This window comes from Bubalus kerabau, chromosome 10 (genome assembly GCF_029407905.1).
Source record: "Bubalus kerabau isolate K-KA32 ecotype Philippines breed swamp buffalo chromosome 10, PCC_UOA_SB_1v2, whole genome shotgun sequence".
In the NCBI taxonomy this organism is placed as follows: domain Eukaryota; kingdom Metazoa; phylum Chordata; class Mammalia; order Artiodactyla; family Bovidae; genus Bubalus; species Bubalus kerabau.
Genome location: NC_073633.1, coordinates 106,998,731 through 107,014,624, shown reverse-complemented (window position 1 = coordinate 107,014,624; position 15,894 = coordinate 106,998,731). Strand labels below are relative to the sequence as shown.

Below are 15,894 nucleotides of genomic sequence, written 5' to 3'. Positions count from 1 at the left end.
CTGCCATCTATGGGGTCGCACAGAGTCGGACACGACTGAAGTGACTTAGCAGCAGAGTAGAAATGTGAATATTTGCACACTCTCAGACTGAAATTCCTGATCAAAAATTTGCTCTTGACAAGGTTATTGATTCAGTTAATCCTGGTTATCTCATTTCTGTAAGACAGTTTTCAGAAAATGGCTAGTGTTAAAGCAAGCCTTTTCTCTGTCACCACCCTCATTCTCCGCACGCTTGGGAACACCAGGTGTGATGGCCCGCGGAAAAGGAGGAGATGAAGACAGGTCATCAGTGTTCAAGGTCCAGTCCAGGCCCGCGGGACACAGCAGAGGCCCCGAGGGCGTCCCTAGGCACGTGGATGCCCCGCAGCCCGTGTACTGGGGCCCCGTGCGGGTCAGTGGCCTTAGATGAATGTTTCAGCCCCTCAGTTTTTTATTTTTCCCCCTTGCTTTAGGTTTCCTTAGGAAATAAAGAAAGAAGCAAAGGCGTGTTCTACAAAGCACTGCAGAATTGTCCTTGGGCAAAGGTGAGTTCTGCAGGCCCCGGTCTCTGGATTCTCAGGGACCTTCCTGCCAGGCCTCATCCGGTCTGTGCCTGGGCCCGGCCCCCCAGGGCTTCCTCTGGCCCCCTGCAGCCCGAGGGTCTTGTTTCCTGTCCTGGGGGCGCGACTGGGGGCAGCTGGTTCCCAGCAGTTGCCAAAGCCCAGCCCAGAGGCCAAGCGCGTCGGGACCCACGTCCAACTCGGCCTGCAGCGCCTGGGTCTGGGGACACTCAGCAGACAGGTGGGGACCACCGCAGCTTCCCGCCCCACCTTGGAGAGAGGCCCCGCTCCCGTGACCCCTGGGGCTCACTAAGGTGCCCCCAAGTTAGGGCGGGAAGGGGGCGGGGCCAGGGAGGCGCCCGCTGACCGGCGTCGCCCCGCTCAGGCGCTGTACATGGACGCCGTGGAGTACTTCCCCGACGAGATGCAGGAGGTCGTGGACCTGATGACGGAGAAGGAGCTGCGGGTGCGCCTGCCGCTGGAGGAGCTGGAGCTGCTGCTGGAGGACTAGACGCCGCTCTGGGGGCAGGGACCAGCCCCGGGACACGGGCACGCGCGTGCCCAGACCTGTGCCCTGAAGGGTCCTCCCTGACGCGCGTGTCTGGGCTGTCAGTCTCACCTCTTGCACAGTTTTGCACGTGCAAATGACACAAAGCTGTTCTGCACACGATACATGTGAGTGTGTGTGTATGCGTGCACAGTCAAGGATCATGCCAAAGCTGTCATGGCTCATGTGGGTCCTTCTGGTCCACTCTCCCCTGCCCATCCCGGGTGAAGGTTCTTCTGTGGGCATCCTTGGGGATCCTGCCAAGTCTCCTGGCTCTTGCAGTCCAACGAAAGGTCTGGTTACTCACCAGGCCCTCCGCCCTGTGGCTGGTGAGCCCATTCTGCCCGTTTCTTCAGACTAGAGCAGCTGGGAGTCGTGTAAAGCTTGGAGTTCTCAGCTGCGTCACACGTGTCCTTCCTGTTCCCCGAGCTCCACTCGCGGACGTTTCGCCTGCGGACCCGGCAGCCAGCGTCGCCGGAAGCTCGTGCGCCTGGAGACCCTGGGCCCACCCGGCCCTGCTGAGTCAGATGGGGCTCTAGGAGGACTGAGTCAGGGGACTGAACAAACAAGGACCCCGCTGCAGGGGAGCGCGGCCTGCTCCTCCCCAGCAAACTCGTCTCTGCCTCAGAGACGCCGAACGTTCGCTTCCGGCCGCGTCAGCTGCGCTCGTCCGATTTCCAGGAGCGGTGATCAACACCCGACGGAGCGGAAATGCTTTTTCTTCTCCGAGGTCCTGCTTTTTTAAACACAGCGAACTTCTCTGCATTGCGTTTCTTATTAAATCATGCTCTCTAGAACTGCTGAAAAGTGAATTTCCTTGGCCCCTCATCCAGAAAAGCGGGTGTTGTGGAACCTGGGCTAGAAATGGACAGACACCGGCAGGGGAGAAGGGGCGCATTCTGCAGCGGGTCTCGGGGCTCTGAGGCTGAACGGAGGAGAGCGCAGGGCAGAGGGAGCCAGGCGAGGGGCGGCGCAGGTGCTTCTTTAGTCTCATGGTGGGTGGGGGGGCGCGCTGACCTCCACAGGGCTGCCCTGGGGGTCTTCAGCCCTGCCCCTTTGAAATTCTGTTGGGAACCCCCTGTCTCAGCAGCACCAGCCCCTCCTTCCTGCCCTGGACCCTCCAAGGGCAGCCCTGGCCAGGAGGTCGCAGCCTTTGTTGGCTCCACAGCAGAGGTGGTTGGCCATGTGCTCACGAGCAAGCAGCCGCTGTTTTAGAGCTGCTGCCGGCTAGGCGCAGTGCCTTGGGGGCAGCAGGGACCCAGTCTGCAGTGCCCGGGTCCCCAGAGGCTTCCCCACACCTGGGCCCACCCACTCCTCCGGCCGAGCACCCAGCGTGTGGACAGGACTCCGTGTTAGAGAAAGCACGCTTTATTGGGGCGCAGGCAGCCTGCCAGGCCCCTACACGCTGCGCTCGGGAGGGACACGAAACGCTCTGCCAACCGTGGCCAGTGAGCACACGGGCACCCAGGCAGGCAGCCTCCCTCCCAACCCCACCCCTCCAGCGGCCAGGGCCCTCCCAGCCTCTCCTGGAAGGCAACTCTGGTCTACTAGAGATAGAGCCCCTCTGGGGTGCCCTCCTGTTTTTTATAAAGAACATTTTCCTTCGACTTTTTGAAGTCTTCATTTGTTACTTTCATTCTGCGCTCTCTCAAGGCCATCAGACCAGCTTCTGTACAGATTGCCTGTAGGAAAGAACAATGCATTCAGAGCGGAAAATACTTTTTATTCTAACAGTTAAGACAGCACTATTTTGAAATCTGGTGTTGGCATCCAGGCCAAACACAAATTTTTATCAAACTTGAATGTTTCAAGCATTCTAATTATTTTCTCCAAGGACCTGAGGTGGCTTAACCTGGGAGTATTTCATTAAGGAAGAGGCCTGTCTTAGGTTCTAACTAGCTGTATAGCCTGGCAGGTCAGTAAATCCTCAACGCTCCGCTTTGGTTAAAGGGAATAATCCTAAGAAAGAGAAAAAATGATATCCATAAACTTAGCGGCCACATACAGTGACATCCATTTCATTTACCTACAGTCTTGAGAACATGTATTCTGGTTAAATATTTACAAGTTTCAGACAGTATATATTCAAATATATTCACTTTTTCAATAATCACTTGCCAAAAGTAAAACAAGAACCCAAGCAACGTGATGTGAGAGAAACACGGTCCTGGCTCTGCAGACTCTCTCTGGCTATGGCCTCTAGCACCTCTACTTGGAGTGATGTGGAGCAGTGTGTTTCTGCCCATGAAAGACGAGTCGAAGGTGACACCTAGGAAGTGAGGGGAGGAGCGTACGGGGTTCACCACGTTGCAACTTTTCTGAAGGCTTGAAAAATCTTTCTAAATAAAAAGTTAAGATCTTAAATAATTTTACCTTCCTCCCCCGGTGAGACCAGCCTAGTTCCACAGATGCCAATGAGACGCAGTTCAGCGCAGGCAGCGGGACCAATATCGGTGCCCGTGCAGGGAGCAGGCTGTGCCCAGTCACGGCTGCTGCGCCCGGCCCCCTCGGCGTCTGGGAACATGGGATAAAACAGGTAAAACCCAGCCCAGCTCCTCACCTTGATGTCGGCACCAGAGAGGTCGTCTTTAGCCATGATCAAGTCGTCCAGGGTCACGTCGTCGGCCAGCGTCATCCTGCTCGTGTGGATCTGGAAGATGCGCTTCTTGGTCTTTTCGTCGGGCAGGGGGAACTCGATCTTCCTGTCGATGCGGCCTGTGGGCACACAAGGTTTGCAGTTACGGCCTGGCGCCCGGCCCTGGCTGAGAGGCCTCCGTCTCACATGAGTGATCTCAGTCACACAGCATCCTGTGCCAAATCTTAAAAAGCGTCTTGAGGCTAAAAAAGGTCAGGCTACACAGAGTACATCACAATCCACTTAGCATTCTCTAAGTGGACACAGTTTGGTAAGTTCCTCAAGGTTCAAGGCGGTATTTACCTTTGCACCCATCACCTGGTAACCATCCTCCCCAAAGTGCCCTTTAGAAACACAAATCCACTGAGCGCGTTCGCTCCCCGCGATGGGGCCGGTGCAGCGTGACCTGGTCTGATGAGGGCGGGGTCCAGCGTCTCTATCCGGTTTGTGGCCATGATGACTTTCACGTCTCCCCTTGAGTCAAAGCCGTCCAGCTGGTTCAGCAGCTCCAGCATCGTTCGCTGAATCTCCCTCTCCCCGCCTGAGTTGGAGTCGTACCTGGAGAAGAAGCCAGGGGGACATGAGGACCCCACGGCCTGGCTGGTGGAGGCACTCGGGACACGGCTGTCTCCACCCGTGGGTCCCACCTGCCCAGAGCCCAAGCTGCACCCCACAGTATCTTCTCTGTGGCCATTTTTATGCCTGAAATTGTATCCTTTTTATTCAGTCTCCACATGTGAGCTCCTCGAGGCAGAGACCCATCTTTACCGCTCTCTCCAGAGTCCAGAGGGTGCCGGGCTCTGAGCTGGCACTCACGGCACGGCTGCGGACGGACCGAATCCACTGACGGGGAGTCGTTGCCCGGTACGTGGGGAGCGGCACAGGGACCGCGGCAAGCCAGCACGCAGCCCCTGCGGGGCCTGCCCACGGTCCTCGTTCTCAGAGCAGAGCGGCACCGTGCCTACCCCTTAGTGACACAGAAGAGGGAAGGGAAAGTCTACCTTTTCGTCCCAATAGCATCAATTTCATCAATAAAGACGATGGATGGTGCGTGTTCTTCAGCGACTCGAAACAGTTCCCGAACGAGCTTGGGGCCGTCGCCCAGGTACTTCTGAATGAGTTCAGAGCCGACCACTCGCAGGAAGGTGGCCGAGGTCTGGTTCGCCACTGCTTTGGCTAATAAGGTTTTCCCTATTTTAGATTGAAAAAGAAAGGGGAAAAAACCTGAAGTGCTGTTTTAACTTTAGAACTCTCATTACCACCTTAAAAGACATGAAGAATGGGTGGATCCCTCTATGAAAAGCATGTTCTCAAAGCAGACAAGGAAATTAAAAAAAATTGAAATACATATTTTGATTATTTTTAACTGTCATCATGATAATGTCAGAAAATACTTTTACTGCAAGGTACTCAAAGTTGCATATAATATTCACCTGACCCCATTCAACCAGGGTTAGAGAACCAAATTCAATTCCTACGAAACTATCAGTGCTGAAAAAAGGCCGGGGAGCACCAGGCTTGACCGGAGGACAAAGCGCGCTCCTGAGCAGGCCTGCTGTGCCCCGGGGCCACCTGCGGGCGTCCCCAGGCTCTGGGCGCCGAGCCAGGACCAGCTCCTGACGAAGCCCACGGCTGAGCGCTGCCGGAAGCTCCCTGTCTATGCTGCGCCCTCGTGGGACGCTCCTCACTGCTCTCAGGGCAGCCCTGACACTTCTCTCTCAAGTCGAGAACCAGAGTCAGCAAGGGCACCCACCCCGAGAACGTCAGAGCGGGAGACCTCGGCCCTGGGATGGCGAGAGCTGGAGAGGGCCACCCTCGGGCCCGTGTGGGGGAGGGGGCTGGCCAGGGACACACGGGATTCTGGGCCAGTGGTGAGGGGGACAGAGATCTAAGCTCTGCGACAAGGCGAGGCAGTGAGCTCCTCTGTCGGGCAGAAGCTTCAGATGCTTATGAAAGGGCTGGACTACTCCCCGAGGGCGTCCGCTAAGGGCGGCAGGCAGAGACCAGAAGGACCTCCTAAGTGGACGAGACCTTCTGGTCCAGACGCAGCCAAGCATGGCTGCCAGGATGTTCAGCGAGCAGGGGGACCCCCAAGTGTCGCTGGCCTCTCCTGAAACCTCCTTTCCTGGGCAAAGAGGCTGCAGCAGCTCCCCGCCTCAGCACAGCGTCGCCCTGTCCCTGCCCGTGGGCGGTCCTCAATACAGATCCTCCTGGGAACACGGCTCAGTTCACTCCATCAAACGACCTCCCTTCCTCTGGAGTTCACAGAGCAGTGAATTTACTAAGCCCTGAACTACACAACTTACTGAGGTCAGCCCAGTGCCTAATGAACCAAGGACGTACGTGCGTTTTTATCTTTGCCCATTCACTTATCCGACGTGATCCTCAGTCGCCAACAGCCTGGGAGAGTGCACTGATCTCAGCGGCACAGGAGCGCGGTCACCGTGGGCCCGCACCTCTGCCGAGACCGGCCACGCTCCGCATGTGGTCGGGGTCCTCAGGGAAGGGAGCAGACATCGGCGCCCTCTAAAGCTCCCACGGGGATGCCAATACATGGCCAAGGTGGAGCACTGTTTCCAGTTTTTCTTACAAACTATTTTCAGTGGACTTACGTTACTCTTGGTACTGAAAAGCACTATTTTGCAACATGGGCATCTCGCACGTCTGAGTACACCACAGGAGTGCTGGGGGTCTGGACGTGCGCTCACACTGAGCAGGCACTTTTGGGGGGTGTCTCCTGGGGTCTCCTTTCTATTGTGACTCCTACGATCGTCAGCATATTAACCCCGTGAGGCCCGCAGTCACGAGCCGAGACAGCTGGCTCTCAGCAGCCCTGTGAGACAGCACGACGCCTTCACGTGACAAGCGCGCTTCCAACGGGGCTGCTCACCCACACGTCCAGGGTCACTCGGAGCACATCTTTAAACTAAGGACTTGAGGCCCCCTCGCTCAACGGCCAAGTGGTTATAACCAGCTAATGCTGCCACTCAAGGAACGAGCTCAGTGCCTGGAAAGCGACCAACGCAGAGCACACACACCTGTGCCGGGCGGACCATAGAGAATGACCCCCTTAGGGGGCTTGATCCCCATCTCTTCGTAGTATTCAGGATGAGTGAGAGGAAGCTCCACGGATTCCTACAAAACAAACACAGGGTAGAGATGACAGGCTTTCCTGCTGAAACGTGTCCTGTCCACTCACTGGCGTCAAGGGTGTGTCTCAGTTGCAACAAAAACAAGCTAACATTTCCACTGTTGTTGTTAGAGACAATGCTCACCCCAGTGGCAGCCAGGCCACGGCGCAGAGGACCTCGGTCCCACGGGGCTCCCGGTGCCCTCCCGTCTCCCTGACACACCCAATTTCCCGAGAGTCGGCCGAGTGACATGTAACAGGGACACTCGCCCTTGCCGAGGGAAGGACTATAAAGCGTGGATCCACACTTCCAATGGGACTGCAGCGAGCGAGGCTTCCTGCTGCTGTCCCACCTCAAGACAGGACGGCTCCTCCCCGCTGCCTGAGCCCCTGGGGCGCTGTGACGGCTCTGAAGGCCGAAAAGCCCGCAGAGGGCCGCCCCGTGCGCCCCCGCCCAGGGCCGGGACCACGGTCTAGCCGAGCGCCGTGCGCCCCCGCCCAGGGCCGGGACCACGGTCTAGCCGAGCGCCGTGCGCCCCGGCCCAGGGCCGGGACCACGGTCTAGCCGAGCACTGTGCGCCCCCGCCCAGGGCCGGGACCACGGTCTAGCCGAGCACTGTGCGCCGCCCTGCCCCAGACACCACCTGGGCTTTCTGTGTAGCCGCAGCTGGAGTCAACCAACTGGAAACATATTCACACAGATGGTCACTGAGTGTTACATATGAAGTGTGTCACTGAGTGTTACATATGAAGTGTGTCACTGAGTGTTACATATGAAGTGTGTCACTGAGGGTTACATATGAAGTGTGTCACTGAGGGTTACATATGAAGTGTGTCACTGAGTGTTACATATGAAGTGTGTTAAGCTGCAGCTGCTGTAAGAACTATCATACAATTTATTCTTACTTCTGTTACCTAACTCAGTATTAGCAACACAAAATACCGCCGTTGGCCAGCTCTGGGTCAGTTACTGGTCTGATCAATAAAGAAAAAACAGGACTTCCCTGGTGGCCCAGTGGTTAAGAACCTGCCTGCCAACGCAGAGGGCACAAGTTCGATCCCTGCTCCAGTAAGATTCCACGTGCTAAGGGGCAACCAAGCCCACGTGTCACAGATACTGCAGCCCGCCCGCTCCAGGGCCCTCGCCAGGAGCAGCCACCACAGTGAGAGGCCCCCGCGCCGCCACGGAGCAGCCGTGTTTGCCACAATGAGAGAGCCCTGCCTGGCACAGCAGCAAAGATCCAAGGCAGCCCAGAACAAAGCAAAAGCAGAAAACACGCGAGACGCCTGCACGAGGCGGCAGGGAGCAGCGAGGGCTAACCCAGGGCGGGTTCCCGGACGTACCTTGATTTCCTGGATTTGGTTGTCCAGCCCCCCGATGTCGGCGTAGGTCTCTTGGGGCGCCTTTTCCACCTTCATCACCGTGACCAAGGGGTCCGTGTCGTCCATCAGCACCCCGATCACCGCGTGCACCTGCGAGGGAGCAGGGTTCTCACCGCCGGGTCCTGACGTGCGCCGCCTCTGTTCGCACTGGGGTGGCGGCCACGGAACCCGCCCTGCCCGCAGCCGTGCTCCGGCACCGGCTCCACGGGAGGGGAAGCGGGGAAGCGCCCTTCCCCTTCTGAGGGGAAGCGCCCCACGCAACGCCTGACCTTGTGGTTGAGCAGCACAGAGCAGCCGGGCTCCAGCAGGTCCTTGTCTACGAACGAGAGGATGCTGACGTAGTGCTCCGAGCCCACAGATGTGGACACGATGGCGTGGTTGTCATCGATGATCTCCTCCAGGGTCCCCACCGACATCGGCGTCCCCCGCAGGTCATCCACCTTTGACCTCTCCTCCTACGTGAGAGCAGCCCAAGAAAGAGTGGCTCAGACTAAAAAGCAGACGGCGCGGACAGTTCATTTGACTTAAACGCAGTTGGTGCTTTTAAAAGACAGCTAAATAATAATTCATTAAAGCCTGAAAGGTTCAGCTATTTAGTTCTCAGTTCTAAATAGAATTTGTAAAAGAAACAAGTTATAATAATTTGTCGATTTACCTCTTGCTTTTCTTCTAAGGGCTTCATCTGCTCCTGGTTTCTAATGAACTCCTCCTCCATGAGAAGATAGTCTTTAATTCTCTCCAGCTTCAGCAGCTTTAACCGGCACTGAGTGTGAGGCGTCACTGTAATGGAAAAAACAGTCTCGTTATACTTGGAGCCTGAAGTTTGCAGTTAATTCAGTTCACCCTTGGAGGGGGGAAGTTAACAGTTAAAATAAGCTTATTTTTAGTTGGACAGACTCTGAGAAATGCAGTTTAGTGACCTTAAGTAAGCACGTGCAGAAAGGCAGAGGGGAGAGCGATGAACAGACAGAAACGCCACCTTCACCACATGCTAATTACCCGTAACTCGACTCTGGTTTTGAACTTTATATGCTCTTCTGCTGGTCTGATGACCTTTTCTTTATCAATACCATACTGATTCACTACAACAGGTCAATGGCACATTTAAGCTGCCTGACTCAACTATTAACTGAGCACTGCTTTAAAAATCAGTTTACTGCACTTAAGCTGGAAGAGGCTCGTCCAGGCTGCAGATGAGGGCGGTGGAGGCGTCTGAGCTGACGTCTCCAGGGACGAGGCGCAGGCGGCCGTGGAAGGACTGCAGAAGGACGTGTTAAGCGGAGGGAAGCAGAGCCCCGAAGCTCGAGGCAGAGCATGAACCACATGCAGGGGGTGAGAGGCCGAGGCCGGAGAGGCGGGCTGAGTCTGCCGCCTGTTCTGCGTCTTACTCCTTATTTAGCAGGAAGACTTGAAAAATTTTATGTTCGGGCATAAACTCATGCTGTGAGTTCCAATACAGTGGCATTCCATTTTTTCATGAAATAAGTGTATCTCTAAGGTAACCAAGCTCAACCTGAGTTTTCTACCCTAACCCTGTACTCTAATACCCTAGAGAAGCTGCTTATTTAAAGGAAATTAATGGACTTTTCTGAAGTGAGACACAGTTGTATCCTCTGTATACTGTTAAAACTAAAACATAGCGTTTATTCCAACCGAGAGAATGCCACACACAGTCACAGGCCTGGAGCTTCAACCACGCGCTACTTCCTGTCTGTCCGCACTCAGCCCTCTACGCTGAGCAGAGGCGGCGCCCCGGGAACTGGAGCCACATCATTACCCAGGGGCAGTCTGCTGGCAGCATCTGGTCCTTTTGTCTTCTTCTTCTTTTTCCCAACTCGAGTTGGTACAGGAGGTTCGTATTTCTTTTTCTTGTCCTTGGGTTTTCAGAACGGCATAGGAAAAAAAAAAATCAGAGAGATCATATTAAAACCCAAACGTAGTTCTGCAGGACCGTCATCTATTTACAGGTGATATAATTTTCCCTTTTAGGATGTTATTAAAAACTGTCCTTAAAAAAAAAATAAACAAGAAAATCTGTTTTTCATTCTTTCAATTTTTATGTGTGAACATAATTATCTTTTTTTTTTAATATAAAATACACACTAATAGACTATTCAGCAGAGATATTACTCTGCTGACCACTCTCTGTCTAGTCAAAGCTATGGTTTTTCCAGTAGTCCTGCATGGATGTGAGCGTTGAACTATAAAGAAAGCTGAGTGCCGAAGAATTGATGCTTTTGACCTGTGGTGTTGGAGAAGACTCTTGAGAGTCCCTTGGACTTCAAGGAGAGCCAACCAGTCCATCCTAAAGGAAATCAGTCCTGAATATTCACTGGAAGGACTGATGCTGAGGCTGAAACTCCCGTACTTTGGCCACCTGATGCGAAGAACTGACTCATTGGAAAAGACCCTGATGCTGGGAAAGATTGAAGGCAGGAGGAGAAACGGTCTATAGAGGATAAGATGGTTGGATGGCATCACTGACTTGATGGACACGAGTTTGAACAAGCTCTGGGAGTCGGTGATGGACAAGGACCCTGGCGTACTGCAGTCCATGGTGTCACAGAGTCAGACACGACTGAGCGGCTGAACTGAATAGATCATTCAATAAGGAACAGAGGCCAGAGTTCAAAGTTACATGCCAGAAGCCGGAGTTAAATAATTTGACACAACTTTTCACACCTAAAGACGTTAAACACTAAAATCACAGACAGTTTAACACTTCTGGAATGTTATTACTTTTACATCTCTAAAAATTATTAATTCAATACCTATTAATAATCTTTTGTAAAACATGAAAAGGGTGTTTGAATTCCCAAAGAACTTCTCAGCTGAGAGCTGACATTTTCCACAATTTACTCACATCACAGACATCTGGCTTCACATTTATTTACCTTGTCATCCTTCTTGCCGCCTCCAGGACCGTGACCACCACTCTGACTTTGACCCTGAAAAAAAAAAATTTAAGCAGAGCATTAAAAAAATTCAGGGGGGTTTCCCTGGTGGCTCAGCGGTAAATAATCCACCTGTAATGCAGGAGACGCATGTCTGACTCCTAAGTCAGGAAGATCCCCTGGAGAAGGAAATAACAACCCACTACAGTATTCATGACTGGGAAATCCCAAGGACAGAAGATGCTAGTGGGCTACAGTCCACAGGATCTGAGAGAGTCAGACATGACTTAGTGACTAAGCAGCAACAACATAAATTTAGAACACCATCATTTCAAAAAACCCTCATTCTCCTGTGATTCTAAGACACCAACACTCCCCCTCATTTTAACATTTCTGAACTCAAGGTACACCTTGCAGTCAATGTGTAAATTTAACGTGGCAAAATTTTTTTCCTGAAAAGCTGTTAGTAGATCAGTGCTGCACTTTGCTACAGACTGCACCTTAAATCGAGGACAACTCTATTAAGAAAAGGGTGTAATATGTTATAAGGGCTTCACAGATGGAGCTGATAGTAAAGAGCCTGCCTGCCAATGCAGGAGACAGGTTCGATCCCTGGGTTGGGAAGATCCCCTGGAGGAGGGCACAGCAACCCACTCCATGGAGAATGCCTGGGAAATCCAATGGCCAGAGGACTCTGGCAGCCTACAGTCCATGGGGTCGCAAAGAGCTGGACACAAGTGAAGTGACTCAGCGTGTACGCACAATGTGTCATGAGACCATCCCTTCCTGAGGGGAAGGTATAGAGCTGGACAGTTTCTAATATAAAACTACCCAGCTGAGGCCACCAAGAGTATGTAACTGGGCCATGATGAGAGCTCCGTCATTAAACCTACTCAACAATCGTGTGTCAATCACTGACTCCTTACTAAGGACACACCAAGATCCAAGAGACTCTCCTTTCCATGGCAGCTTAAATAGCACCCATCCCTAAAGTCTGGGGCACTCAGGCAGGTCCTTCTTCCCAATTTAAAAAGCTGAATCACCTTAAGCTATCAAGAGCTTAGTGTATTAGTAAGTTCAGGAGGATTTCTGATTTTAAAACAGACCCTTCAGTTATAGGACAATGTCTTACACAGAGCAAGGTCTCAGAAACAACAGCATTTTAAATAAGCAATAGTGAATTTACTTCATTAGAGGGCCCTCTGCTGCTAAGTCACTTCAGTTGTGTCCGACTCTGTGCGACCCCATAGACGGCAGCCCACCAGGCTCCCCCGTCCCTGGGATTCTCCAGGCAAGAACACTGGAGTGGGTTGCCATTTCCTTCTCCAATGCATGCAAGTGAAAAGTGAAAGTGAAGTCACTCAGTCATGTCCGACTCTTAGCGACCCCATGGACTGCAGCCTACCAGGCTCCTCTGTGCATGGGATTTTCCAGGCAAGAGTACTGGAGTGGGGTGCCATCGCCTTCTCCGAGAGGGCCCTCTAAGCCCCCTCAAATCACTTCCACATAGGCACCTGTAAGTTAAATCACCAGCTTCACTATCAAGACAAAACAACCCCCTAAAGGAATTAAGGTCGAATCTATTTCCCCATTTGCAAGATTCTAAAAACTTTGCACTTTCTTCTGAAGAAGGTAATTAAGGGCTCTGAGAAATTTGGGGAAACACAATTAGTTTTATTGCAATAAGCCGTCCAAGTTACAGGCCTTTAACAATTTGGCTCCGAGGTTAAAGCGTCTGCCTCCAATGCGGGAGACCCGGGTTCGATCCCTGGGTTGAGAAGATCCCCTGGAGAAGGAAATGGTAACCCACTCCAGTATTCTTGCCTGGAGAATCCCATGGACAGAGGAGCCTGGCGGGCTACAGTCCACGGGGTCGCAAAGAGCTGGACACGAGTGCACAACGCGATTTCACTTCACTTCACTTCACACCCCTCAGGACACGTGCTGTTGACCGGGGCAGCTAGTGTCTGTGGTGTGTTTATTACGTGCCTAAGTCTGAACAAGACATTTTCCTTCACTATCACATTTACACCAGACAATTCTTCCAGGCAGGTTTCACTATTACTACTTTCTAGATGAGGGACTGCAATGCCCTAAGAACACGGGCTGTGGAAATAAACGCATCCAGGTCTGAATTCTGCCTTCATTCCTAACAGTCTCTGTGACCTCAGGGAAGCAGCGTCACCTCTCTGAGCCTTAGCGTCCTAACTGGAAAGCAGGGATGACATCAGCTCCTCTATGTTGCTGCAAGTGTTTAACGGACGAAAACCACTTCTGCACGACTCACAGTACCTACTCACCAACACAATGTTATTGCCGAATAAGAAATGTTAGGGTCAGGACCTCCTCGGGCTGTTTAACAAGTCTGGGCTCCGAAATCCCTTCTGGTTCAGGTCTCCGCCCCTCCCCATCTCTGTTTAAAATCCATCCTGGTTCAGGTCTCCCCTCTCCTGTCCCCCCCATCTCTGGCTCTGTCCAGGCTGCCTTACCTTATTGGACAAGATTGTCTCCCAAATGAGGTTTCCAGGTCTAGTCTCTTCCCTCACCCTTTCGGATATTACCTTCTACAACAAAAAGCTGACCCTCTGAATCGCCTCAAAAACCTTCAACTGCTCCCTAGCATTTATGGCGTAATGTCCAAACTCTAGCTTGGCATGCCTGGCCCTTGCAAACTGGCTTCAATTAACCTTTCCCAGGTGCCTGTCCCATGACCCTCCACGTCTGGCCCCTCTGGAGGACACTTCCCCGAGGCAGTCCCAAACGCCTCCATGTCGGGGGCATTTACACGACGTTTCTCAGCCTCAAGTGACTACATGCATTATACTAACCAGTAAGCGCTGTGCTGAGCAAACAGATCCTACGGGGCTGCCACCATCATTACCCTGGTTTACAGATAAGGAACCGAGGCTGAGGGCTCAGTGACTTGGCAGCTGTCACAAAGCTGGTGGGAGAGACAGCACAGTCCTGGCCACTGGACACCTGTATCCGTGCTTCTCTACTGCATGGGTCACTAGCGCATCGCAGCACACGCCCAGGCCCTGAGGTAGTAACAATGGCCTCCAGGGACTGCTGAGAAGAGTAACGAGCAAAGGCTGGGAAAGTACTTGCCATGTGCTTGTCAGGCCTAGAATACTGCTACCCAAAAGTCCTTCCAGGACCTGCTTGCGTCTGCGGCGGGGACCTGCTGCTGCTCACTATACAGACCAAACGTACACCCGCTCAGGCCCTTTGCCCTTCCAGTCCTACTAGGACCAGTCTTGCTCGGGTACCTGCAGAGGCTCCCCTCTCACTGGACTCAGGCCTCCCCTCCTCACCGAGGCTCGCTGACACCCTGTGTAAAACGGCCACCTCTCCCGCCCTTACAGAGCTGCCGCAAGCAAAGGCCACTCGCCCGTCCCCATCCCGCCCCGACATAGCATCACATACTCCTTCCTCTCTCTCTGTTTAACCTGCCTTCTAGAGAATGCAAGCTTCAAGAGACAAAGACTGGCTCAGTCATGCCCGTCCTCTGTATGTGCAGCGCCTAGAGCAGAGCCTGGACACCCCCCCCCCGCACCCCCAAACCCCTCAATGAGCGGCATCAGCCCGGGAACAAAGAAACCAACGCGAGCTAAGCGAGACACCGAGGGGCCGTCCGCTCGAGCGCCCCGAGGCGCCTGTCCACCGCCCCCTGGCCGCGCGGCCCCTACGACGCGCTCCCACCGTCCCCTCTGCCGCGCGGCCCCGAGGCGCTTGGCCCGGTGACTCGAGGAGGCTTCGGCCGAAACGCCCCGCGCCGAGGGGCAGCGCCCGGCTGGAAAGGGACAAAGCCAGCCCACCTCCGCCGCCCCGCCGCCCCAGGGGCCCGCCCGGCGCTGAGCCCCGGGCCCGGGGAAAGGCCGGCCGGCCCGCCGTGGTCCTCAACGCGCTCCGCAGGCGCCTTCGGGCCTCCCCGGAGACCGGGGCAGGGAGACCCGGTGCCTCCAGCGGCGGCCGGCTTCTCTTGCCGTGGGCCGCCTGCACCCATCGCCACGGCCAGCCGAAGCCCTTAGTCACTCACCATCCTGCTCCGGCCGCTCCAGCCGCCGCCGCCGGAAGTGCGCCGCCAGGGCGGTGCGTCAGGGCGGAAGTTGCCGGGGGCGCCACGGAAGCCGACAGGGGCCAAATCTCGCGAGGACCGGGTTGCGCCCTCCGGGCCTGCGCGAGCGGACGGACGGGCGGTGATGCTCTCTCACAAGCGAGACGCGGGCCTTGTTGAACTTTCACTTGGAAAAAATGTTTAAATCGCAGTTATTAGGTTATTGTCAACAAGTTAAGACAATGACCTCTAATGTCAAAGGCAATTGTGAAGATGTAAACAATTTTAAATAGGCCAAAATCAAACTGAGACCTTGCCTTAACTTCTCCAGGAACCGGAGTAGTCTTTGGAACCGCGAGGTTGACATACACTTTTGCACCGGCATTTCACGTCTAATTTGGTCTCTGGAGTTAATCTGCTCATCTGAGACGTTGTCTCATGAAGCATCTAAATCTGGTGGTTTGTTTTTTTCCTGATGACTTGTGACATCTGGTCAAAATGCCGAATGTTGTCTTAAAAGTCCTCATCTTGCACCGCGTTTGTAGCCTCATGTATTACATCCATCAGGACATCAGAAAGAAACAAAGCTGGGACTTCCCCGGCTGTCCAGGGGCTAAGACCCCCTTCCAATGCTGGGGAGATAAGATCCCACATTCAGTTCAGTTCAGTCGCTCAGTCGTGTCCGACTCTTTGCGACCCCATGGGCTGC

The 15,894-nt window shown here is 53.9% G+C and overlaps 2 protein-coding genes across 4 annotated transcripts in view; one reads left to right on the top strand and one right to left on the bottom strand.

The window, feature by feature from the left end:
• Positions 1-1,883, top strand: part of NRDE2 (NRDE-2, necessary for RNA interference, domain containing) — a 47,825-nt gene extending 45,942 nt beyond the window's left edge. Inside the window, exons 13-14 of one of the 2 annotated variants that reach the window (XM_055538910.1) lie at positions 453-524; positions 925-1,883. In XM_055538910.1, the coding sequence (XP_055394885.1) occupies positions 453-524; positions 925-1,050 (198 nt within the window). In that variant the 3' untranslated portion in view covers positions 1,051-1,883. Of the gene's footprint in view, positions 1-452 lie in introns of both variants that reach the window. The other variant, XM_055538909.1, reaches the window with a different exon arrangement.
• Positions 1,884-2,438: 555 nt separating this feature from the next.
• On the bottom strand, positions 2,439-15,261 carry PSMC1 (proteasome 26S subunit, ATPase 1). 2 transcript variants are annotated; one of them, XM_055538911.1, is made up of 11 exons: positions 15,168-15,261; positions 11,129-11,182; positions 10,012-10,108; positions 8,890-9,014; positions 8,504-8,689; positions 8,196-8,324; positions 6,760-6,856; positions 4,723-4,912; positions 4,128-4,279; positions 3,647-3,801; positions 2,439-2,768 (listed from the first exon to the last, which is right to left on the bottom strand). In XM_055538911.1, exons 1-11 carry the CDS (start codon positions 15,168-15,170, stop codon positions 2,634-2,636), a joined length of 1,323 nt encoding a protein of 440 aa, XP_055394886.1. In that variant the 5' UTR covers positions 15,171-15,261; the 3' UTR covers positions 2,439-2,633. The 2 variants fall into 2 exon arrangements, with proteins under 2 accessions (XP_055394886.1, XP_055394887.1); XM_055538912.1 differs by lacking the exon at positions 2,439-2,768 and adding an exon at positions 2,789-3,045.
• Positions 15,262-15,894: the final 633 nt, after the last annotated feature.